Below are 24,109 nucleotides of genomic sequence, written 5' to 3'. Positions count from 1 at the left end.
CAAAGATCAAACAAATATGAAGAGTGTTTTTTTTATTTTGTAGTAACCTCTCTCTTGACTCTTGTTGCAGCTCTGCTATCAAGCACAGAGGCAGATTTCTATATTTCAGGTTGTAATACATAGAAAACAGAATCATAGCAGCATAAACCACAGAAACCAATAGATTCCAGTAGAGAAAATGTGTCATTTTAACAGTAGATTCAATACTCGAGGAAAAAGTGTATTCCTAAAATATATTCTTAGGGCCAATTCCTGTCACATGCTGAGCTCCTGTTGAAGTCCATGAGATCTCTCATTCTAAATGGCATATTCATTTTCTGTGTGCTGAGTAATGGAATCGAGTTATTAAAAATACTAACAATATATTGGCAGGAATAATTTTAAATAATTGCTCTTTTTGGATAATCATGATACTATGCATCTTTTATGCAATTATTTTGTACATAATCTTTTTTTAAAATCGCATATCAGACTAAGTTTGGCATTTTCAGGTAAAACTCAGATTAGGGTTACCATACGTCCTCTTTTTCCCGGACATGTCCGGCTTTTTGGCAGTCAAACCCCCGTCCGGGGGGAATTGCCAAAAAGCCGAACATGTCCGGGAAAATGGCGGCTCTGTTTAAGAGCCGGGCTGCCTGAACGCTACCGGCTTCGGGCAGCCCCGTGCCTCCAGACCCTGCGCCGCCGGAGCCCGGGAGGGGAAGTGCCCGTCTGGGGGCGCAGGGTCTGGAGGCAGGGGGGCTGCCCGAAGCCGGTAGCGCTCAGGCAGCCCGGTTCTTAAACAGAGCCTCCAGCGGCTGCGGCTCTGTGTAACTGACACTGTGTCAGTTACACACAGCCCCGGCGGCTGGAGGATCCAGCCGCCCCCGCTCTGTTTAAGAGCCGGGCTGCCCGAGCGCTACCGGCTTCGGGCAGCCCCGTGCCTCCAGATCCTGCGCCCCCAGCCGGGCACTTCCCCTCCCGGGCTCCGGCGGCGCAGGGTCCGGAGGCACGGGGGCTGCCCGAAGCCGGTAGCGCTGGGGCAGCCCGGCTCTTAGAGCCTAAGAGGAGCAGAGCCTCCAGCTGCGGGGGCTCTGCTCCTCTTCGGCTCTGTGTAACTTATACAGTGTAAGTTACGCAGAGCCGCCGGAGCCCCGGAGGGGAAGTGCCCGGCTGGGGGCACAGGGTCCGGAGGCATAGGGGCTGCCCAAAGCCCGAGCGCTACCGGCTTCACGGTTTGCTGGGCAGCCTCCAGACCCTGCGCCCCCGGCTGGGCGCTTCCCCTCCCAGGCTCCAGCTGCGCTGGGGAAGCGCCGGCTGGGGGCGCAGGGTCTGGGGGCTGCCCGGCAAACCGTGAAGCTGGTAGCACTGGGGCAGCCCTTTCCCCCTGGCTGGGAGTGGGAGGGAGGAGGGGGCGGAGTTAGGGTGGGGGAAGGGGCGGAGTTGGGGCGGGGCTAGGGGGTGGGGAAATGGGCGGGGCCATGGCCCGTGGAGGGTCCTCTTTTTTTATTTATGAGATATGGTAACCCTAACTCAGATATGAACATGACTTTCTTGGTTTTGCTTCCTGGACTGGATGACTGAAGCTATCATTTCGAATGAATAATGTACAATAGCACACAGTATAAGGAAGAGTTATTATAAAGCCTTACAGCTGTGAGAGCTCCTTCAGATCCTTAAATAGGTATGGAGGAAGTGATTCAATCTTGTTGCTAGCCAAGTCTCTGTGGAAACAATCACAGATATAATATAATTTGTTGTTAGTGGTTTCTCTTCATTATGACAAGAAGCATTAATAACGTAAAGAGGTCCATAATTTTGAGTCCATTTGTCAACTCAAATTATAGGTTGTTATATAGGTTATCAGAAACCAGGAAAATAAAAGAATGATGTTAAAGGAAAGGGTGAAAGATAGAGACCTCAGACTATATGAGACCATATAATACTCACAGGTCTTATTATTTTTTACTTCACTTTTGCTTTGATTTTAATGATCTTTTCATTTTCTCTTCTTTGGTGCTGCTTCTTCTCTCCAGTTCCCCATCTCCTCCCCAATCGATTAATTTATGGTCTTGGACAGAAATATCAAAGGATTTTTCCTGCCTAAACTAACCAAATAATCTAATTTCTCAGTTAATAGGCTAAGACCATTTCAATTACATTTACAGTAAATGTTTAGTCAGTTTCCACTTTAATTCCTTACTTATGGTAGTTAATTGGTTTGGAATAAAATTCTTATCCATTGTGCAACTAAAATGGATTTTTAAAAAATGTCCTAATGGATGCATTATTTCTTACATCTAGTTTTTAATAATAATATTTAGCACTTATTAATAATGTAGCTATAACAAAGATTAAAAATATGCCTATACTGGGCAATAGGATTTGCATGCTTTGACATAATTTAAAAAATACAACATTTAAAAAAATCCCAGCAGTTTCCCCAAATCATTAAGTTAACTAACGAGCAATATATCAAATCAAACTCTTCAAGTCAATGGAGATACATCCAGTTACATGAGTAGGGAATTTGGCCCCTGACCTTTATCTATCACACGAGACAATCATCTACCAATGTGACCAGAACAGAATCAGTGCTGTAGCCAGGCCCCTCCCCTGACTGACAAAAGTCAGGTAGATAGAAGGCAACCAGATATTTTGAGGGTTGTGTCAGCACTATCTTCTCCATAATGTTAACCCAAAATGGAAGATTAGATACTGGGTAGTAGTTGGCCAGAGAGTTTGCATCAAATGAGGAACCCAAATCTGGGATGGGCTCACAGTACAGATTCTTCTTGGTCAGCTGCTTTCCTGTTCACTGGTGGTAAAAATGCTTGGGGGGCCTAATTAAATTACTGGTTTAACCTCATGCAGCTGTGTTATTGCTGGCATATGGGTGCTAGTAGACATATCCTCTGTGACATGCCTTGTCCTTATTCAGGAAACACAATGCCCTTGTAGGCAGACACCAGAACGCTGTTTCTCCCGGATTACGTATTTTATTGAAATGATCTACTATCTCATATGCTGAATGCCTGTGAAGTTTGATGCTTTCTCTAGAGCTTGTTATATGAAAGCAGAATTACTGACAAATACATATAGTACATCTTCACAATTTAAATGATCTAAATTATTCAACTGTTCTTTGGTTTAAAAAAATCAACTTACAATTCATCTAACTTCTGGAGAGAGGAAAAGCTGTTTTCATTTAAGGAGCTGATTTTGTTTCTTCTCATCACCCTGAAAGTATAAAATCAAACTTATGCTTCCTCAAATGTGTTTGTTTTCTGAGAAGACTGTGATACATAATCAAGTAATTGATTACATTCTATATAATTTTGCACATTCTGTCTTTAATTTACATCTTGTTTTAAACAATGTTTCATATCTTACTTAATTGTTCAGTACATTAAAAATATGCCAAGTTATTAAAAGTTCATAAATTGTAATATTCTATAAACAATTTTAATATGAATGTATAAGCATATATATATATGCTATATGCTCTTTCAGTTGTATTTGCATCTACTGACAACTAAAGTTATTCAGAAATGTCAAATATCTTGATATTTTGTATGCCATGTGACAGTATGATGGCATTAACTTTTGGTTATTTGAAAATTCATGACATTTTTGAGCATGTGACTGAAGCACACGTTTTATGCAAAAAGTGTGAAAGTCCAAATCCAAAACCTGATATTTCTGAGAAATTCAACCATCAAGGACTAGAGCCTACATTCTTTGTTCACCCCAAACCTCCCAATACACAAGGAATAATCAGGGGAGAGCCGTGTAGGAAAGAGACAGCTGAGAGAGAGAAGTGCAGAAGAGATGAGAAAGTGACAATAGGCAGAGAGCAGTCCAGAGGCTCATCAACAGCATCAGAAGGGAGTGAAGGGGAATTGTGATGATGATTGCAATGGCTCTGAGGAAGCTTTGGGGAGATTCTACAATGTCTCGGATCAGCAACCTGACCGAATGATATTATCCTTGCATCTGGTTAGTTCATGTGGTAGAATTTTTTTTCTTTTACATTTAGTTTCTAAATCTTGGTATTTGATACTATCGGTCAAACTCACTTAAATGGAGTTATGCTGCATTCATTGGTGGTGAATGTTACCATATGTTCATAAAATAGTTCTACTTTGTTGTGTATAATTAAAATTTAGCATTTTAATAATCTCCATCAGTTCTAAGCACCAACCAATATTTTGGAAACTTGATGTCGAACATTGTGCATTATGTAACAGTTGTTCACCATAAACACTGCTCATTCTGGCTGCATAGAATGTGCTATTACTTACAGTACAGTTAGAGTGCTGCAGGAGATGAAAGTGACATTTCTTAAATTATGTATATGATTGCCTTCAAAGTCCCTAGGAGATAAAACCAAAACATTCTATCACTGAAAAAAGTTAACTTCAATCAGATAGCTACTTTGAAGTAATTATTTATTAAAGGGAAACCTGAGCAGAACCTTAGGGCTGCACAAAGCATAATAATACTTGGATGTTTCATTTTTTAGCACGCCCTGAACTGCTTTAGGTGATAGCAGTGTCATTAACTCAGGTGGGTGAAAATCTGAATCCTGAACTCAGGTTTTGACAGGTACTATAGACTAACTCTTTTTGTTTTCAAAATCTGAGAGTCAAATTATGACTGCCCTAATGGCAGTGATTGAGTGGTCTCGAGGGGGAAAGAACTCAGGGAGCTCCTGGTCTCCAGGGCTTCCAGCAGGATACAACCATAATGTAGTTGCCCGCTCACCATGACTGCAATATTCTCCTAGCAGAATTCAACACACCTCAGGAAGTCAGTCTAGTTAGGCTGGCATGAAATGGGGATTGTCTATTCTGCAGCATCATTCCCCTCCCTTGTATTACCCTGGTAAAAAGTGTCATGGAATGACACTGATTTAAAGAAGACAAAAGGTGATTTTTTTTTTTTTTGTAAAATAAAGACTTACAGCCAATGTAACCTGGGCATGTGTTGGCAAAGAGGTTTATCAGGCAAACGCGCAAGAGAATTATTCATCAGCACTCTGGAAAAAGAAAAACAGTATCGCTAGCAATTGATGTTAAAATAATGCCCCAGCCCCTTTTACGGTTTTGTTTCTTCTCAGTACAAGGCAGGCAGAATTTATTCATTTTTCATATTGTTAGAGATAGTACAATGATTAAAAACACTTCAGTGTAATTCGTTATGAGCACTGGTGTAATCCTATCATGTTTTGAATTACTAAATGACTGACCTGGGAAAGGGAAATCTTTTGCAGACGTTGGGACAGATTCACTGGTACACTCTGGCTGCCTTGCATCACTGGAGCAGCACAAAGCACCTGAAGCATATATGTGAATCTGGCCCCATTTATCTTTTTGAAATTAAACCTAGAATCTGATCATTTTCCCATTGAATCAATAGCAGCAGGGCTGGGTCCTTGTTTATATTCAGCAGCATTTGAGATTTGCATAGATACATAATATGATTATTACCTAATTGGCCATAGTCTTTTCTCACATTGGTTTCAATTGAGTTGCTTTGGATTTACACTGGTGGGAGAAGATTCTGGCCTTTTAAAATCTGTGTCAGGACAGAATAGAGAGGGTGGAGGTGAAAAGATCCAGGCCCTTCCCTAAAACCTGTTAGATTCCCAATTATAAGATAAAGGAGGAGAATGCTACTAAATATCTTATTGTGATGGATATAAAATAGCCTAGAACTAAAATATCACAAAGCACTATGTACTGGAAAACATTATCCAATGATTTAAATGTGTGAGAAAGATATTGAACAAAAGAAGGTTGGTAAAGATGTATAAGAATTTAATCAAATAAAGCTAGGTTTTACTAAGGAAACATTTATTTCTTACTGTAAGTTTCCACAAAGTATGTGAATATCCCAGAATATTGAAGTCATTGAGTCCAATAAACTTGGAATAAGATACAATTTACTGAAAACCATAGTTTCCATGAAACTGTATGCAATGCAAAGCTATTGAGAAGTTGATATCACTGTTCCCCTCCAAAATGGATACAAACAAATCTCTCTCTCTCTCTCTCTCTTTTCTCTCCATAGTTTGTCAGTACCCATGTTTTTATTGGGTCCCAAATTATCCAGCTGATAGTTCGGGATATGATATATGACTGACTTTATGAGGCTGCTCCCGCTAACCTCACTATGTTGACTTAATAACACCACCTTCCCGAGCAGTGTAAAGTCACAATTGATGTAATAAGTTCAACACAGTAAGAGTGTAGACTCTGTGTTACTTATATCAACTGTTAATGGTCTCCAGCAGCTGTCCCATAATATCCCACACTCATCATTCTGGTCACTGTTGTGAACTCCATTGCCCAGGGGTCTGGTGACAGGAAGCCCTCCCTGTCCTTTAAAGCCCCACAAATTTTTGAAATTCCTTTTCCTGGTTGCCCGGCTTGCTAATCACATCTAGCAGCCCTCTATTGCAGAGTGTAACTTCCCAGCTGACCATAAGCCCTGTGCTTGCAATGCTCATGACAATAGTGCAGAGTTTTGCAGGCACTATGTTTCTGTCAGCGAGGAGGGATGCATGGGTTTGTGGGATTTTGAAAAGAAGGTGTGAAAATTATGGGATGCAGATGAAATTATGGAATGGAGAACACTGTATCGTGTAAAGTTGACACCATGATCCCAGTAATCCCTGTCTGACTTGTTTCAGTCCCATCAGGCTTTGCAAAAACTTCCCAAAGACCCTGCACTCCATGGTGGCAATTTGCACAGTGGGATATCTACTCATGGTACACTGCACTCTTCATTGATACAAGCACTCCTGGTAAGGATGCACACCGCTGACACAAGGAGCCAAGTGTGCACACACACAAGCAATGTAATACGCTGTATGCCAACGTAATTTAGGTCAACACAAATTTGTAGCGTAGATATGGCCAAATGTAGAGAATTAAGTGCATCCTGATTGGTTTCCTATGTGTCTTTTGAAAAGCAAGGACATAGAGCTCACTTCTGGTCCTTCTGAGTTTAGCGGACTAATGCAGGACTCATGTACTTTAGCATATAAAAAGACTGAAAAAGCTAGGTTTTGGAGGGGGATGGGGTTCAGTTCTCCCAAAATAAGCTCCATTACTGGAGAGAGTTGACAATACAGCTTGACAAACAAATCTTATAAACACACATTAGTTTTCGTCTATTCTCTTTTTTTAAATATTGCATTTAATTCATATTTTAATACCTACAGGAGAATAAGTGAGTTGAGTCCATGAAATGTTAGTGGAGAGATCTGATTGATCTTGTTATTTTCAATTATCCTGTAAATCAGAACAAACAGTATATCAGACTGATAAAATAGTGGGGTCTGAAACGGACAGACATTACAAAAGATAATGTACCCTGAAGTGGCATTATTCAAATACCCATTCAAACTACATAAGAATATTGAATTAGCATACTGTGATATATTGAGGTAGAGTATTGAAGTTTCATCAAATGACATGGGAACTCCTTTTCCAATGCAATTCACATGATTGTTTGAAAGATTTTTTTAAACTTAAAAACAAGAGCAATTTTCTTGTCAACTTTTAAAACAATGTCATCAGAACTTTGACACTGTACAGAGAATTTCTTCAAAGTAGTAGTACATCAAAACATCCCTGAGACAATCCTGCAATTGAACATGCACAGTAAAAGTTTGTCAGTCATTCTTCATCACACAGACAGATATGTAATTAATGTCCTCAAATCTCAATGTTATTTTTTTCAAATCCCACTGCCAGAAGAAGCAGTAATATTGTCAGGATTTCATATTATGAATGTCATCTCCTCTGTGGGATGTGAAGCACCATATACAGGCAAAGGACTGTCCAAGAAATTCCATTCTGAAGTGCTCCATTTCTGTCATTTTGGAGTATCTGATTTATTTTATGTATTATTTTGTGTTAATCAGTTACTTATTTATAACTGTGTGTATTACTGAAAAATAAGCTACAACAGAGCCATTAAAGTTCTAGGGTTCAATTCTGCTTCCAAAGTCACTGGGAGTTTTTACATACTGGGAGTAGAAGGATTCCCTTAATTACCATGCTGTATACAAAGAAATAAAAAAAGATACAAATATTTCTTTGTGTTAACTTAACTATTTCTTGAGAAAATCTATCCAAAACTAAGAACAGTACGTACAGCCACTCAAGCTTATGCAGATCTTCAAAGACACCAGGCTTTAAAAAGGTTATCTTGTTGTGACTCAGATACCTGAAAAAAGATCAATAAAGATAAAAAACTATAGACTCTCTAATCAATGTTAGAGGAGTGAAGAAGAATTTTAAGATTTTCCTTTATTATTCCTAACAGTATTATTAAATTGCATCCTCAAGAGATTCCATTGTTAACAATAAAAACATTTATCTTTGTGTGACTGTGATCACATACTGACCCTTTGTCTCTTTCAGGACGCTAGTGTTTGCCATGGTAGCAGCCTGGCATTCTGATTAATGATATGGCTGCATGGACAGTGAAACAATGGCCACTTGGAGCTTTTTGGCAATGATCATCTAGAACATCTTCATCTTTTCTATTAGAAAACACAGTAGGCTCTAGCTACCCTCCCTGCATCAGAAGAATTTGGAGCCTGCTTCAGCTCCCACTGAAATGAATGGCAAAACTAAAATTGACTAAAATGGGAGCAAGTTCACAGGTCATAGGTCATTAGGCATAGGTTTTAGATACTGGAATAACTGGAAAAGACTGAAAAATAAAGAGTGGGGCTGCAAATTGTCTGGAGTAGTAGTAATAATAAATTATCATCCAAAATTAGGGTGAAAAAATACAAAGAATAAGGGTAATAACAGATTTGGAATTTACCTTTTAAGTGATTTCAGTACACGGATTTATTTTTTTCTACGATCTCACTCACTGACCAAAAGTATTTTTAAATTGGAAGAGTCATCTTTTGTAAAATCTGCTGCACAATAAGAAACAAGGGTCCTTTCCTTATGTAATTGCTTCTCTCCAGGAAAATAAGAGTTTTCAATTATCTCAAATTAAACATGGCAGCCCTACTGTTTTCATTCCTGGCTCTTAATTCCATAATGACTGGCTCCAGGATAGCTGGCATTTAAAATCACTGAGGTTTCCTCCTTTTCTTTCTGAAACAGCAAATTTTGGGAATAGGAACGGACTACAAGATCCATGAAATATTTTAAGAGTACTTTCCTGTCAAATAACCTTGCTACCACTTGTCCAAATCCTCTGAAGTTTTCAGTGAGAATAAGTGCTCAGTGAATTGGAGTTCAGAATTTGGGCCATTTCGGAATTATTTAAGGTCCACAATAACTGAGAGAGAAATGTATAGCTGTTTTCAAAAGTTGCCCCATTCCGCATTGCTTCAGCACTGCAATGGTAATACTTACAGTTTTGTCAGGTTGTATAATCCTTTGAAAGCATGTTCCGATACAGCTCTGATTTTATTATTCTGAAGAAACCTGAGAAGATATAATAACGACAACAATTCATTCTTTAAAAATGCAAATGCAAAAAGATCCCCAAACTTATCAACTAAATTTCAAACTAAGATACCTATATTATTTAAAAGGATGCTGTCAAGATGGCTAGGTCTTAAAATTAAACTCTCATGACAGTTATTTCACATGGCTGGCCTTATCTTAAAGATTTCAAAAAGTGTATTTACATTAAAAAATAACACATTACTGCAGTGATAATTCAAAATCAGCCAAAACAAACACCTGACTGGCTTTGCATTCATTGTAAATGAACCAGTGCATGCATGCTGCCTCCTGATTTCATCCCTAATCCTGCAATCTGATCTGTGTAAAGAGGAGACATTTATGCCTGTGCAGAATCCTACTATAGTCAACAGGCTTGCGTAGGTGCAGGATCTGCCTCTGCAGATAAAACTACAGAACTGGTATAATGGAGTGCATGCAGTGGTTTGTTTATATTGATGTATATAGACAGTTGTGGGGTTGATGTCATTCTAATTAGGCCAGCAGCAAAGGTCAATTAAAACACTTTGCTGGAATTTCTATTTATAATATGGGACAATTGTCAAAGAGTTGCATTTTACGGTAATTTAATCAAAATGTATGATGAAACTTACTGATTGTTGTTAACAAAGTATTATGCATACTTTCCCCCCCTTTTTTCTCCATCTCTTTTGCAGTTAATGAACTGAGTTTCAAAATATTACATACGGTATCATTACTTTTGGGGATAAGATGTTAGACTTGTATTTGATTTTAAAAAGCATGCTTCCCTTCTCTATACAATATTTTATTTGTTGTAAAAAAAAATAAATGTTTTCAACAAAATCAAATAAAGGATTCAATCCTGCTCCTGTTGAAATCAATGGGAGATTTGACATTGACTGCAAAAGAAACAGGATTGGCTCCAAAAAGGTCTTATCAATTTGTGAGAGATGAAGAGATCCCTTAGCAAACTCGCACTTGTGAATCAGAAGTAAATGAGAGGAATTAAATTCTGTAAGCAAATGTTTCATGTTTCCTTTAATGAAACAAGTCACTTTGTTTACAGAACTTTTTTAGTTTGAGATCTAAATTGTACTTAAGTTTGTGAACACAAGATGGTGCTGCACAACCTCAGAATTCAAGTTAGACTCCAAGAATGTTCTAAGAAAAATATTACATGTCTTGAGCTGGCAACAATGATAAGTGGTCCTATGCTTTCACACTTTATTTCTCAATTGTTCCTTATTTTTCATGATTCACCCTCATAAAAGGACTGGGATTTTTTAAAACAATGAAATGTATACAGAACACCTATAGTAATATACAAGAAATAATTCAATCAAAAGGTTTTGGTCATGATATAAGCCATTTTGTGGTAGTAGTCACCAGGTAGTAGTCATCACCAAAAGGCTCAGAAATGTGATTTATAAAAAAAAAAAAAAATGTTCTCAAAGACACGAATGAGACTTTTCATGACAAGGAATGCCTTTTACTTTGCAAACTTTCAGAATATTGAATGAACCTCTCAGTTTTCTTTCATTTCTTCTGATAGAATTGCTGTCTAGTATAAATTTAATTTCCTTAAGATGCGATAGATGTTAAGATCCACATTATTATTAGTTTTCTAATGTACAAAAAAAAATGATAAAAATGTAATGTCCAGAAAGTTTAGGCTGCAACAAAGGGATGGAAGCTATTTGAACAAAAATAACTTGCATGATTGAAAATTTCAGCTAAAGGTAAGAAACAGTAGATTTTTTTAGTATAATCAGAGTTTTGTCAGTAAGCCATAAAATTGCCTTATCACAGTTTGCTCTTATTTAAGATTTTAGGTTAAAATGATTCCTTACAGATTTTTAAGGTCCTGGTACTTCTTGAAACTATCAGCAGAAAGCTTTCTTAACTGATTCCGTTTAAGGGACCTGGAAAAAAAAATTCTGTAAATACACTAAGTAGGCCAAATATTTCCAGTAAGGTTACCCTATATGCCAGTACGTGTGTGTTTTGAAAACTAAATGGAGAAGGGATTTTTTTGTTGTATACCCTCCTCTCCTGCCTCCGCATCATATTAGATCAATGGAATCCATTTATGTCAAAGGAGTTAAACCAGGGATGCGTTTGGAAGGGAAAGGGATTGTTTAGAAGTGGGAGGGGGTGTCACTTTTCTTACATTTCTGGGCAGGATTTTGGTTTGATTTTTATAAGCACTGTTCCCCCAACCCCTTTCTATATATAAACTTATAGCAGCTGCACATTATGCAGCGGATGAAAGATGCAATTCAAGTGGCAAAGCTAATCTTACTGAAAGAGCTTAAGGGTATGTCTACACTGGAGCGGGAGGGTGTAATTTCCAGCTTGAGGAGACATAGCACGGACTCTGATCAAGCTAGTATGCTAAAAACAGAAGCGTAGCTGCAGCAGCACAAGTAGTGGGAGGGGCTAGCAGCCTGAATGCAAATCTGGTGCCTCAGAGGGGTACGTATTCAGGTGGTTATGCCCTCTGCTGCTTGCGCCACTGCGGTTACACTTTTAGTTTTAGCATGCTAGCTCCATCATAGCTGGTGTGGATATATCTCTAGCTGAAAATCACACTTTCCAGCTCCGAGGTAGACATACCCTAACAATATAAGCCCTGTAGACCCAGGAATGAGAACTGCGTAGTGGATCAAGAATCTTTCATAGGGCAATACATAAAATTACAAGTAGAGCTCTTGGATCAGCATTGTAGGATAGGTTTCAGAGTGGTAGCCGTGTTAGTCTGTATCAGCAAAAAGAACAAGGAGCACTTGTGGCACCTTAGAGACTAACAAATTTATTTGGGCATAAGCTTTCATGGGCTAAAACCTACTTCATCGGATGCATGCAGTGGAAAATACAGTAGGAAGATATATATACACAGAGAACATGACAAAAATGGGTGTTGCCATACCAACTCTAATGAGACTAATCAATTAAAGTGGGCTATTATCAGCAGGAGAAAAAAACTTTTGTAGTGATAATCAGGATGGCCCATTTCAAACGGTTGACAAGAAGGTGTGAGTAACAGTAGGGGAAAAATAGCATGGGAAAATAGTTTTTACTTTGTGTAATGACCCATCCACTCCTAGTCTTTATTCAAGCCTAATTTAATGGTGTCCAGTTTGCAAATTAGTTCCAGTTCATTGTAGGATAGTATTTTTCCCTCTCAGAGGGGAGGTAGTCTTTTCAGCCTTGAGAACTCTTCAGTGTTCCCTTCACTTTCACTCACATTCTCACTCACGTTCTCACATAACAGCTACTATCCTTCTGGCCAAAGACGACTAGAAGGGACTCACTTTGGGTCCTGGTCATCGCTGCTTCTTAAATCAGTTTGAAGGGTGGCTGTTTTATGACATGAGGCACTTGGAGCTAAATTTGTCACCACTGCAGCTCTCTGGCCTAGGGAGCAAGAGACTGGGACTGGGACTGGGACTGGGAGGGATAGCTCAGTGGTTTGAGCATTGGCCTGTTAAACCTAGGGTTGTGAGCTCAATTCTTGAGGGGACCATTTAGGAATCTGGGGCAAAAATCTATCTGGGGATTGGTCCTGCTTTGAGCAAGGGGGTTGGACTAGATGACCTTCTAAGGTCCATTCCAACCCTGATATTCTATGATTTGGCCCAAGTCTCTTGTATTACAGAAGACAATAATCAACAGCTGGGAATCACAGTGTGAAGCCATTTTAATTACACAGATAATGAAAACCTCTCTATGTCTCTGCTTGAACTCTGAGAACTCATTTTTTTCACCTACTTTAAACCTCTCTCAATGATGCATATCATAGCCATTGTCCTTCCAGTTTAAGATTTGTCTGGATTCCCTTCACAGCTCACTAATGCAGCACTCCTTAACCAGCAGGGAGGGTTATTGTTAAATGATGTGAAACAATCCATTTCTTGGGGGTTGAGTGAGCTGTCTCCACAGGCACACTCACTCTCTGCTGACCTCATGAATAAGGGATAAGAACTAATAAAAACTGTGTCTCTAGCACCAAAGGCCCCGCTAGCCTGGCCTTCATGCTGGTTTTTAAACTGAAAAATTAGCAGGCACAGTATTTCCTTCAAGATGTGAATGAAACTTCCACATATAAAGACAGAATTTAAAACTGTCTAGAAGAAGAGTTGGCTCTGGGATTACCTGATTATGGATTGTCATTAGTTTGTAACAAAATTTGAGGGCTGGGACATCTTGTTAAAATAAAGTGATAATTCTATGACTTCTGTTCAGGAGTAAATTGCAGGGCAATGTCTTACAGCATTAGATTGATCAGAACGTGCAGGCAAATGAACAGCAGATACACGGGATGGATTTAAGCAGCAGGCTACAACTTTATTAATTTAACACTGGGGAGGGATGATATGTGGCCGCCCCTCATTCTGATGTAACACACTTCCAGTGTGGGGCTACAGGGCTCCCACCAAATAACTTATAGCTCAGGGTATACATGCCCAGCACTACCTTTAGGACTCAATTTGCTTCTGGATCCTCTCTGCCTCCCCCTGCGTGAAGGGCGAACAGAGGTTAGTAAGGGCAGACCTCAATCTACAAAGACTTCAGGTCTCCCTTATTACTTTAGGCACAAGGTCCACCAGTGACATTCCAGGTCTCATTTACCTCTGGGAGCTGGTCCTTTATCCGCACTGGACACTGGCTGCAAGTTGTGACGAGCTAAGTGCTATCTTCTTAATGTTAAACTTCCAAGTCCTACTGCTTGACCCAGCTGTGCCTCCATGGGTATGTCTACACAGCCAGCGGCAGCCCACGGCAGCAAGCCTCCGGTCCAGGTTGACAGGCTTGGGCTCATGCTAACACACTAAAAACAGCTGTACAGACAGCACTTTGAAGTTGCAACTCAGGCTCTGAAGCCCACCCCCTTCCCTAGGCTTCAGAGTCTGAGCTGCAGCTCAAGTTGCAACATCTAGACAGCTACTATTAGTGCTGTAGGGTGAGCCTCGCAAGTGTGAGTCTGTTAACCTGGGCTCAGAGGCTCACTGCAGTGGGCTGTGTAGACATACTCTAAAATGCCATGAGGAAAGTGAAAAAACCCACCAGACCCCTACCTGTTTGGACCAATGGGAAAAATTCCTTCCTGTTACCAAAATGGGCCAAGGGGAGGGACGGCCATTTGGTTCTTACACAGCACCCCCCCCCAATGTATTTAAATTCTCCAACTAGCAGGATCAACAGGATTATGAAAAGCCTTGAAGAATTTAAATAGATCGGTAAAGGAGCAAGAGCCACATGGCTAGACTTATCCCCTAGCCCCAGCCAATGGGAAGGCAGCGGACCTGAGGAACCCTGCTTGCTGCCATGCATGCACTCTCGCATCCCCCATACCCAACCTTTTGGGCACCATGTTATGTCACCTGCAGTCCATTCAAGATCGATCCCCAGTTGACTACATATGGCGGAGCATAGTAAAAGCATGTGAAATCGTCTGAATTTGTCAGACAGGAAACTGTTGCTTGGCTGTCTGCACCTGCTCTCAATCTAATTAATGACAGGCCCAGAGCTGCAACACCACAGAGTCTGACTTGGTGTCCACACCCTGTTGACAAATGGCAGCATAGCAAACCCAAGAGTTCAAAAATCAGAAGATAAATCTCATAGGTTTGAGTTTATTTCTAACCTGAAATACACACAAAACCTACCCCCAGAGCATATGCCTCTGTGCCCCACATGTCCATTAAAGGCACCACTGCAAGTAGTTTAATGTCCTGAAAATAGCAAGTAACTTTACAGAAAAATTCCTCAGGTGGGGATGTTTGATGCTGCATTTTGTTTGCCAAGTGGGAAGCACAGCTTCAGACTTGTGTGTGTAAGCCAGGACCAATGGTCAGGCCACCCTACAGATCTCTCTCAAATCTTAAATCTTGCTGTACTGACTTCTTATCATGAGATAGTGAGCAAAATCCCTACCTGTAAGCCCCTATTCATACAGGTATTTCCCTGAATTTCAGGTTATTGGTATAAGTAAAGGCTACTACAGGAGTAAGGGTTTCAGGATGAGGTCCTGAGCATATGTGATTCACAGAGTTATTTCTCTTGCAGTGTTTCTTGATGCTGGTGAAATTGTACTCATTTGAGGCATTATTGCAAACAACTGCTGACTGCAGACTCACTATATCTCACACTTTGAACTGTGTTTTAATTTCTTTTCTCTTATTTTATGCAGGGGTAATCCGTGTTTAAAAGCGTTTTACTACAAGGCTTGTCAACACAGAATGATACTGTACTTTCAGTTTACACCAGTTTCAGTTAAACCAAGTGGCTATAATTATAAGGGTATAATTATGAGATGGTCTGCAGAGTTGATATTCAGCGTTGTTCAGTTCAAGAAGCTGCTTGTTCTGCTCTACTTACATCAGAGTTACATTTGAAGAGACTGAAGGGACAGCGCGTAAATTGGCACCTTCACAGTCAAGCTCTAGCCCTCGGCACAGACATTCTGCTGGCACAGAATCAACCACTGAATGAAGAGAAGATAGCAGTCATGGCAGAAGGTAGGTGATGGGATGGGGAGAAAAGAGATGGGTAGAAAAATGGTTTTAGTATAACAACATGTCAGAGCACATTAAACAGAGCTGGATAATGCTTTGTTTTAAGGTTCTCAAATATGCCTTTAATTTAGATCTAGTAACACAGTGACTAATATAAATACAGATAATTAAAAGATTGGTATTGACTCCTGAGTCCAATACAATAGCAGCACATTTAGGACACAACTTTGAGCTTGATATTGTGATTGTGACCTGATATGGTGGGGAGGATGTTTTATCTGTTTTAGGTCCTATTTCTGTGAAATCCGAAGTCCATGATTTCCTAGACTCCCCACCATCTTATTTAGTCTGTATCACATTATCTGGGCTAAACTGTACAGAGTTCTGTGCAGGTGTGCAAGGGGCTAAGAATGGATCCAAGAACATTTCTTATCCCTTTATTACTCACCCTGAGCCTTGCCTGGGCATAATCTCAGTTTCTGTGCTTTGACCTAGCACCTCCAGCAGTGCTAGCTAAGGCTAGGACAGAAAGAAGGCAGGTCTATGACCCCAGATTTGCACTGGCCAATGAAGAGCATGCTGTTGGCTTTTAAGAGCATGGGGGAGATTTTCAAAGGCACAAATTGCTAGTAGGTGTCCAACTCTCACTGAAAATAAATGAGGGTTGGACACCTAATTGCCACTTAGAAAATCTCCCCTGATAGCAGCAAGCACACTCCCCCCTCACTCCCAGAGATAGTGTCTGACTCCAGCGCAATGCCGGGACCTCTTGTTGGTGTGCTGTTGCCCTCTGCCCCCTCCAAAGTGCTGTGAAGCCTTAGCGGTTTTTACTTTTTTTTCTGATGTCTGTATAATTTGAGATAAACAATATTAGTAAAAACATGTCTTTTTAATAACACATTCAATAGAGGAACCCAAGAAGAAGAAAATGAGGTGGAGTCTCAAAAATTGTAGCCAATGATTAACTCAGGAGCAGGATGAAAAATAACAATTGTCCTCTGGGCTGACTTCATTTGTTTCCATAAGCTGTGTGCAGTGCTGAGATGGTGGTATGGAGTTTAGAAATAGTTCTAAATTGCTAGTTAGATAATTTGTAGTTGCAAGTAACAGAACTTTGATATCTGCCTGATATGCAAATACAAACAGGTTTTGTGACCAAAAGCAGGTTGTGGTACATGAAGGACCAAAATGTCAGTGGTTGTACTAGTAGGAGTTGGCCCATGTGCAAAAAAAAGTGCACCATTGCATGCCCATATTAAAGCATGAACTACATGTAACTACATGCATGAACAAGCATTTAAATATCTAAATATTCACTTGTGTACATAAATTTAGTAATTGTGTACATAAATACAGACAGGATTGTGCACACATTGTACTTGGAGCATGTATATTTTAAAAAATATTGACTCACAAAATTCTATCATTTGCTCTAACAAATGATTGCACACAATCACAAGATGGGTTAGCTTGCCCATGGTGTTAGGTTTAATGGCACACTATTGTAGCATGTAATGGAAAGCACGGGATGTATAAAGAAGAACAAAAACATACATTTTGAGAAGATTTAGCAAACTTACAGAATAGACAGCAGATTTTTTTTCTATATTTTAAATTTCACATAAATGGCTACATTTTGAAAAATGGAGGCTTAAGGGTCAGGCCCAAAAATGCAAGCACATGATTTGTGCTGCAGAATTGTGATTTCAAGGACCAGTTTGACAATTGCACATGCCGTTGTCTGATTTACATGCAACTGTGCTCTCACAGAGAGATTTCCCTTTTAAATGTTGGCCCCAAACAATGAGATTAATATAGTCCCTCACAAGAATGGCCAAACCTTTCAATTTTTTTCCAGCTCAGACACAAAGGGCTTGTCTACACTTCAAACTGCTACAGTGGCACAGCTGCCACCCTGCAGCTGCACCACTGTAGTGTTTCAGTGTAGACACTTCCTAGTCTGATGGGAGGTGTTCTCCCATCAGTGTAGGTCAGCGGTGGGCAACCTGCGGCCTGTCAGGATAATACACTGGCAGGCCGCCAGACAGTTTGTTTACATTTGCACGGCCTCCTGCTGCTCCTGGTGGCTGCGGTTCATCGTTCCCGGTCAATGGGAGCTGTGGGCCACAGGTTGCCCACCACTGGTGTAGGTAATCAACCTCTCCGAGAGGCAGTAGGTAGGTCGATGGAAGAATTCTTCTGTCAACCAGAGCTGTCTACACTGGGGGTTAAGTCAGCATAACTACGTCACTCAGAGGTGTCGGTTTTTCACACCCCTGAATGATGTAGCTGGGTCAACCTAACTTTTGAGAATAGACCTGGCCTAATTTAGTGTTAAATTATCTGTGAACAAGAATTGTGAGCTTTTACTTGCAAATGAGCAGACCAAATCTGAATCAAATGCGCATTTAGGAATCTTAATTTATCTTTACTCAATCTTTCTACAGCATATTTCACATCTGGCTTTTCAATTAAGTCAGTTTGCACAAAACCACGTTTTGATTAAATGAAACAAAAACTGACAGGCAGTACCAAGATGCTTTTTCCTTTTAGTACCTGTAGTTTGTACCGTCATCTATTCGTTGCACAGTTACAACCCTGATAATTTCTCTTTGTTTTGTTATATTCTTCTATAACTGTTAGCATTTCCAAAGGATAAGATATTAGGAGTAGTGATTACTGCAGTGAGGGAAGGCGATCAAGCCTCTTGGCGCAGGAATTGAATTGTACAGTTCAGAGCCACTCAATAATAGATCTTTTATTTTTCAACAGTTTCCAGTGTGGAAAAAGTTAATCAAATTTTTTTTTGAGTACTTGTGAAAAAAAAAATCATATCTGCTCCTCTTCATTCCCCATGGTGTGAAGCTACCTGCTATACCTCCTTCTGTGGCTGTGATACAAAACTCAATTATTGTGTCTTCTCTTAATCCTAGCTCTGCACAGAGCAGATAGTGAGGAATGAGCCTATCTCAGGGATGGGCAAACTTTCTGGCCTGAGGGCCACATCAGGTTTTGTAAATTGTATGGAGGGCCGGTTAGGGGAGGGGGTCATGGCCCGGCCCCCACCTCCTATCTGCCCCCCCCCCGGGACTCCTGCTCCATCCAACCCCCCCCCCCCGTTCCCTGACAGCCCCTCTGGGACCCCTGCCCCATCCCCACACCCCCGCCCCATCCAATCCCTCCTCTCATTTCTGATGGCCTCCATGGGACCCCTGCCCCATCCAACCACCCCTTCTCCTTGTCCCCTGACTGCCCCCTGCCCCTATTCAACCCTCTGTTTCCCCCCCAACCACCATCCACACCCCTGCCCCCTGACCATCACCCTGAACTCCCCTGCCCTCTATCCAACCCCCCCCGCTCCCTGCCCCCTTAGTGCGCTGCCAGGGGCACCGGTGGCTGGCGGCGCTGCAGCTGCGCTGCCACTGCCGCCACCACACAGCACAGAGCACCGAATCGGGTTGGGCTCTGCAGCTGCGCTGCCCCAGGAGCTCACAGCCCCACCCCCCAGAGAATTGCGGCTGGCAGTGGAGCGAGCGAGTTGAGGCTGCGAGCGAGGGGGAACAGTGGGGGAGGGGCTGGGGTGAACCTTCTGGGCCAGGAGGTTGGGGACCGTCTCTCTAAGAATATATATAGCCTTCATAATTGGTGTATCTGTGATATTTCTAATAGAGGAATTAATCTTTTTCGAAGAGCAACTTCACTGTAGCCTGAAAGTCACTATTAATGGACTTAAAATTTGCATAAATGCATCAAAACTATATGAGATATTCAATCTATTTCACTATAAATGGAATGACATTGCATCTGAATATGTTGTAAGAAGATTTCCCAGAGAAAAGTATGTTGCACTCACTGTAATAATCACATGAATAACTCCTGTTAGTACTTACAGCACTCCGATGTCTTTACCTCAAAAGCACGCGAGGAAGTCATTTCATTGTATTTTGCAAAATACTTATCAAATTGTTGAGACCATCCATTGTTGTCTCCTAATGAGAAATCAGAGAAGGCATGTTATATCAAAACAAAAACAAAACAAACAAAAAAAACCTTCAAAACATTTCCCACAGGTATGATAGATAACAGGAGCTTCATTAAATTTGGTTGCACAATCCTTTGCGCGCGCGCGCGCGCACACACACACACACACACACACACTTTCTAATTTGGTGTGACTGTTGTGACAAAGAAAAAAAAAGGCTTAAAACCCCAATTTTCCCTCAAGCAAAGTTAATCATATAACAGAATCCTAAAAATGAGAGGTAAAAAGAGACCTATGAGGTCATCTGTTCTTCTTTCTGTCATTGCAGGCTTATCCCCCCACAGTATATTCTCAAGTGCTTTGTCCAGTTTAGTTTCAACGACTCATATGATGGGACTTCCACAATTTTTCTTGGAAGACTGTTCCACACTGTAATAGACAGTGTTGTGAGGAAATGTTTCCTTATATCCAGCCTTAATTTCTCTTTGCTTAGTGTCTTGGTCAAGGTTATATGTGCAGTACTTTTGGGGACAAGTTATGTGACATATTCACACCAACAAGCATAACCTAAGTTCACCATACAATTTAAAGCAGCATTCAACACCACAGTCTGAAACTAGTTATTGTGCATACACTGCAGCAGCAGGTCAAGGACATAAAAGTGAAATAAAAGAGCAGCTCTTTTAACGTCTGCCAAACGATGCCACTAATTATCAAGATAGCAGCCACCAACTAGTGATTCAGAAATGTCAATGGTAATTTAAAGTGTTACTTGTAAATGCAACTATGTCTTCACTGTCAGAAACATCTGTGTTATGAGGTTTACAATGATTATGCTTAGCCAAATAATTGCAGTTTTATTCTAAGTCATGAATCTCCAGGAATGGACATTCTTCCTTCTGAGTTTTATACTTTAGTGTATACTTGATATCATTTATTGTGTAAGCATTTAATAAAGCATTTATAATTAAGGGGCCATGGCCACATTTATTAGTTTGGTAACATTGAAAAAGGGAAAAGAAACCAGAGGTAAAATTTACTTACCTAGATGTAATTTTTTCTTCTCTGAAGTGGGCATCTGAGTTATTCCTCCTCATCTTTCAACCATGGAAGTGCCTTATTTTTAACCCCCCTCCCCCATCTTTCTAGCTTCACAATGCAGTGCCAACAGGTGGAGTTGTTCTGAAAACTGATTACTGGCCAAAAACGATGAATTCCATTTAATAATTTTTTTTGATGTTTTGACATGTTTCATTCCAACATAGAATGACATTTTAATTAAAAGGAGAGAGTGTGACCTCAAGATAGCCAATAGCTCAGTGATTAGGGTACTCACTTAGAATGTCGGGGACTCTGAATCAAGTAGAGAAGGGAGTTGACCCTGACAGTGGAGTGCCCTAACCATTGGGATATAGAGTTAGTCTCTTTCTGGCCTGATGAATGTTTACTTATTTATACAAAGTGAACAGCCTCAAGTGGAAAGATTGAGAGAGAAACTAACTGTAGAGCCCAGAACTTAGGGCACTAAATTCAAGGCCCTGTTCCAAATCCAGAGAGGAAGGACCCACATGAGTGTCCTAATAACTGAACTATTCTACAGTGGATTTTTTCATTTGCTCGTTTTGGCCAGAAATTCCATCCTGGACCTGAGAAACCTTCTGAACAAAAGTCTGGTGGAAACGGATACATTTCTGTGAAAAGTTTTTTTAATCCATATTTTCTGATGAAAGAATGTTTAGTCATAAAATTCCCAAGCAGCTCTGCTAATTACCTCTATAGTACCCTAGCAAACTGCCTGAGCTGAGAAAAACTATAAATTATGATTAATAAATATTAGTAAAGATTAGCCATCTCCAGCCAGGCTACCATTATGTTATATCCACTTATTCATTTATTATACAAAAAATGGCAAAAAAGACTTAAGGCAAAGCAAGACCTCACCATTGCTGTTGTTGGAGTCAGCCCTAGCTGCCATGTTTCACCTGGGTCTGGAGACCAAATAGCCAGGGAATACTGGCTTGGAGATTTTGCAAAGCCAGCTCCTGCTGCTGAACTTCTACCCCAAATAGGACAATGCTAGCCTGCCACATTGCTGTAAAGCAGGCAAAGCAGTGTTCTATTGTGCACTTGGGCCACAATCAGGAGCTCTTTTGATCTTAACTGGGCTTGCTACATGACTACGTTTTCTCTTCAAATCCCATTTTCCTGCAGACAACTGTTCTCAAAAATCCTCTGTATACCAGGGGGACACCAAGAAGAGGGAGAATAATAATAAATGAATAAATATTATAACAATAAAAACAAGGGGAAGGGCTCTTGGCTTGAGTCAGAGAAAGAAAAGGCCTAGAGGAATCTCCTGCCACTTCAAGCAGAAGTGAAATACTGGCAAGTTAGAGAGGCACTCAGGTCTCTGAACAGCTTCACTGACTGGCACTGCACTGTTAAGCTAGGAAGAGAGTTAAAAAACATAAAAATGTTCCCATGCTTGGAAAACGAGGAATAACCCAGTTATAATAGATCACAGAGCACCAGGGAGAAATGCCAGGCACCATTTCATTTTAGGATGTGGCTTACAAGTGGATTGAAGTGTTGGCTAGCTGCATGACTTTTATAAATATTAATAAACTTATAGGTGAGGATAAGACTGGCTTCTTCCATGGTCGGTAGAGGTTAGTGATCATTATGTGTTATAAATGTTTCCTGGGCCACCAGGGGTGCTCCATGATATTTCTCTCAATGTAGGGACAGGCTTTTGGGAGTAGGTGCTGTGTGGGGATTTATGTTGTGGTTCAGAGGACTGTGGATGGGGGGATGCATTTCTTCAGATCAGGATATAACCACCATTAGGTGATAATGGCTAGTGGCCTTTTACCTGAATGATTTACGTTGCGCTAGGAGATCAGACAGGACTATCTGTTGAACCTTATTTGTAATCACCCCTAAGCACTTGGTTGCCAAACTGAGCATTGACTGGATAAGAAGCAGAAAAACATCACTGGCAAGATTTTCCAAAGGGTTCCACATCCAATCCGACCACTTCTGAAGGTGCCTGAAGAGGAGCAGAGCTCTTTTGAAAATCTGTCTCTAGGAGGCCATAATTCCTGTCCCCTAATTAAGGTTGTAGTGAGGCTTCCCTTATTACTACTATATTTTAGCCCATTCCTCTAAATGGAGAGACTCCATTGACTTTTATTTGCAAGATCAGGGTCTTAAATGAGGGTGGTTGAGCCTACTATACAGGACTGGAATCTGCTGCTATTAGTGGACTGTATTTTTACCCAGAGAAGGGATAATTGAGATGGAGATGAAAAGGATCTTTTTGTAGATGATTTTAAAGAGGTATGTCAATTTTGCATATTTCTGGTGCACTGTCACAGGCATGGTGCCCTGCAGCACACCTGCATCAGCTTCTTCTTACCAGGGTTTTCTACCTCTTCCAGGGATTCACGTGACTCAGCCCTCTGGATAGGTCACTCTCAGCGTTCAATCCTTTTCTGGGGTAATAAAAGTCTAAACAAACAAAAGGTTCTTCCACCTCCCCCCTTGAGCTACTCTTAATCCTACCCTCTAGGCTCAGTTCTCAGCCCCTTCTATGCTTCCCTTAAGTCTCTCTGCCTTGGGATAGAGTGCTGACTCCAAGACAGCTTCCCTGCAGCCCCTCGCACACTCTCGGCCTCCCTCAGCTACCTTTTAGCCTTCTCTGCTCTGGGACAGAACTCTAACTCCCAGGCTGCTTTGCTCAACTGCACCACTTCTTCCAGACCCTACGCTCGGCATTTCCCAAGAGTCCAACTTGCTTCTTACATTTCCTCCTCTATACACTGTTCTCTGCCCTTTTATGAGGCCCAGTGTTCTTTCTCCCCCACCCCAGGCCATCACCTGACCCCAATTAGTCCTGTCCCTTAAGCAGGCAGGCAGCTAGTTATGGCACAGATGGGGCTAATGGAAGAGGACTAGCCCCAGGCCTCCTGGCACTTAAAGGGACTGGCCATCCTGTTATAAGCACAGTTGTACTAAGTAAACACTTTTCACTCTTTGGCTTCCTAAATACAGCAGTACCAGTAAAGGAACACTTGGTAAATGAACCAGTTAGTTAGATACTTTGAAATATTGTTGAAAACCATTTGTTCTGGTGTTAAAATATACAAACAACCCTA

General features: G+C 40.8%; 1 protein-coding gene across 12 annotated transcripts in view; it reads right to left on the bottom strand.

Annotated features, from left to right (window-relative positions):
- The window catches only part of RXFP1 (relaxin family peptide receptor 1), a 78,398-nt gene that overhangs the window by 13,859 nt on the left and 40,430 nt on the right, over positions 1 to 24,109 (bottom strand). For 7 of the 12 annotated variants that reach the window (XM_024106217.3, XM_065597894.1, XM_042842153.2 and 4 more), the window contains 10 exons: positions 19,861 to 19,959; positions 15,834 to 15,939; positions 11,303 to 11,374; positions 9,378 to 9,449; positions 8,149 to 8,220; positions 7,209 to 7,280; positions 4,946 to 5,020; positions 4,284 to 4,355; positions 3,148 to 3,219; positions 1,632 to 1,703 (listed from right to left, as the gene is read on the bottom strand). In XM_024106217.3, coding sequence (XP_023961985.1) covers positions 1,632 to 1,703; positions 3,148 to 3,219; positions 4,284 to 4,355; positions 4,946 to 5,020; positions 7,209 to 7,280; positions 8,149 to 8,220; positions 9,378 to 9,449; positions 11,303 to 11,374; positions 15,834 to 15,939; positions 19,861 to 19,959 — 784 coding nt within the window. The remainder of the gene's footprint in view (positions 1 to 1,631; positions 1,704 to 3,147; positions 3,220 to 4,283; positions 4,356 to 4,945; positions 5,021 to 7,208; positions 7,281 to 8,148; positions 8,221 to 9,377; positions 9,450 to 11,302; positions 11,375 to 15,833; positions 15,940 to 19,860; positions 19,960 to 24,109) is intronic. The other 5 variants (XM_065597897.1, XM_065597895.1, XM_065597898.1 and 2 more) reach the window with 1 other exon arrangement.

Source organism: Chrysemys picta, chromosome 5 (genome assembly GCF_011386835.1).
Source record: "Chrysemys picta bellii isolate R12L10 chromosome 5, ASM1138683v2, whole genome shotgun sequence".
Taxonomy (NCBI): Eukaryota; Metazoa; Chordata; order Testudines; family Emydidae; genus Chrysemys; species Chrysemys picta.
This window is presented reverse-complemented; position numbering and strand designations above follow the sequence as displayed.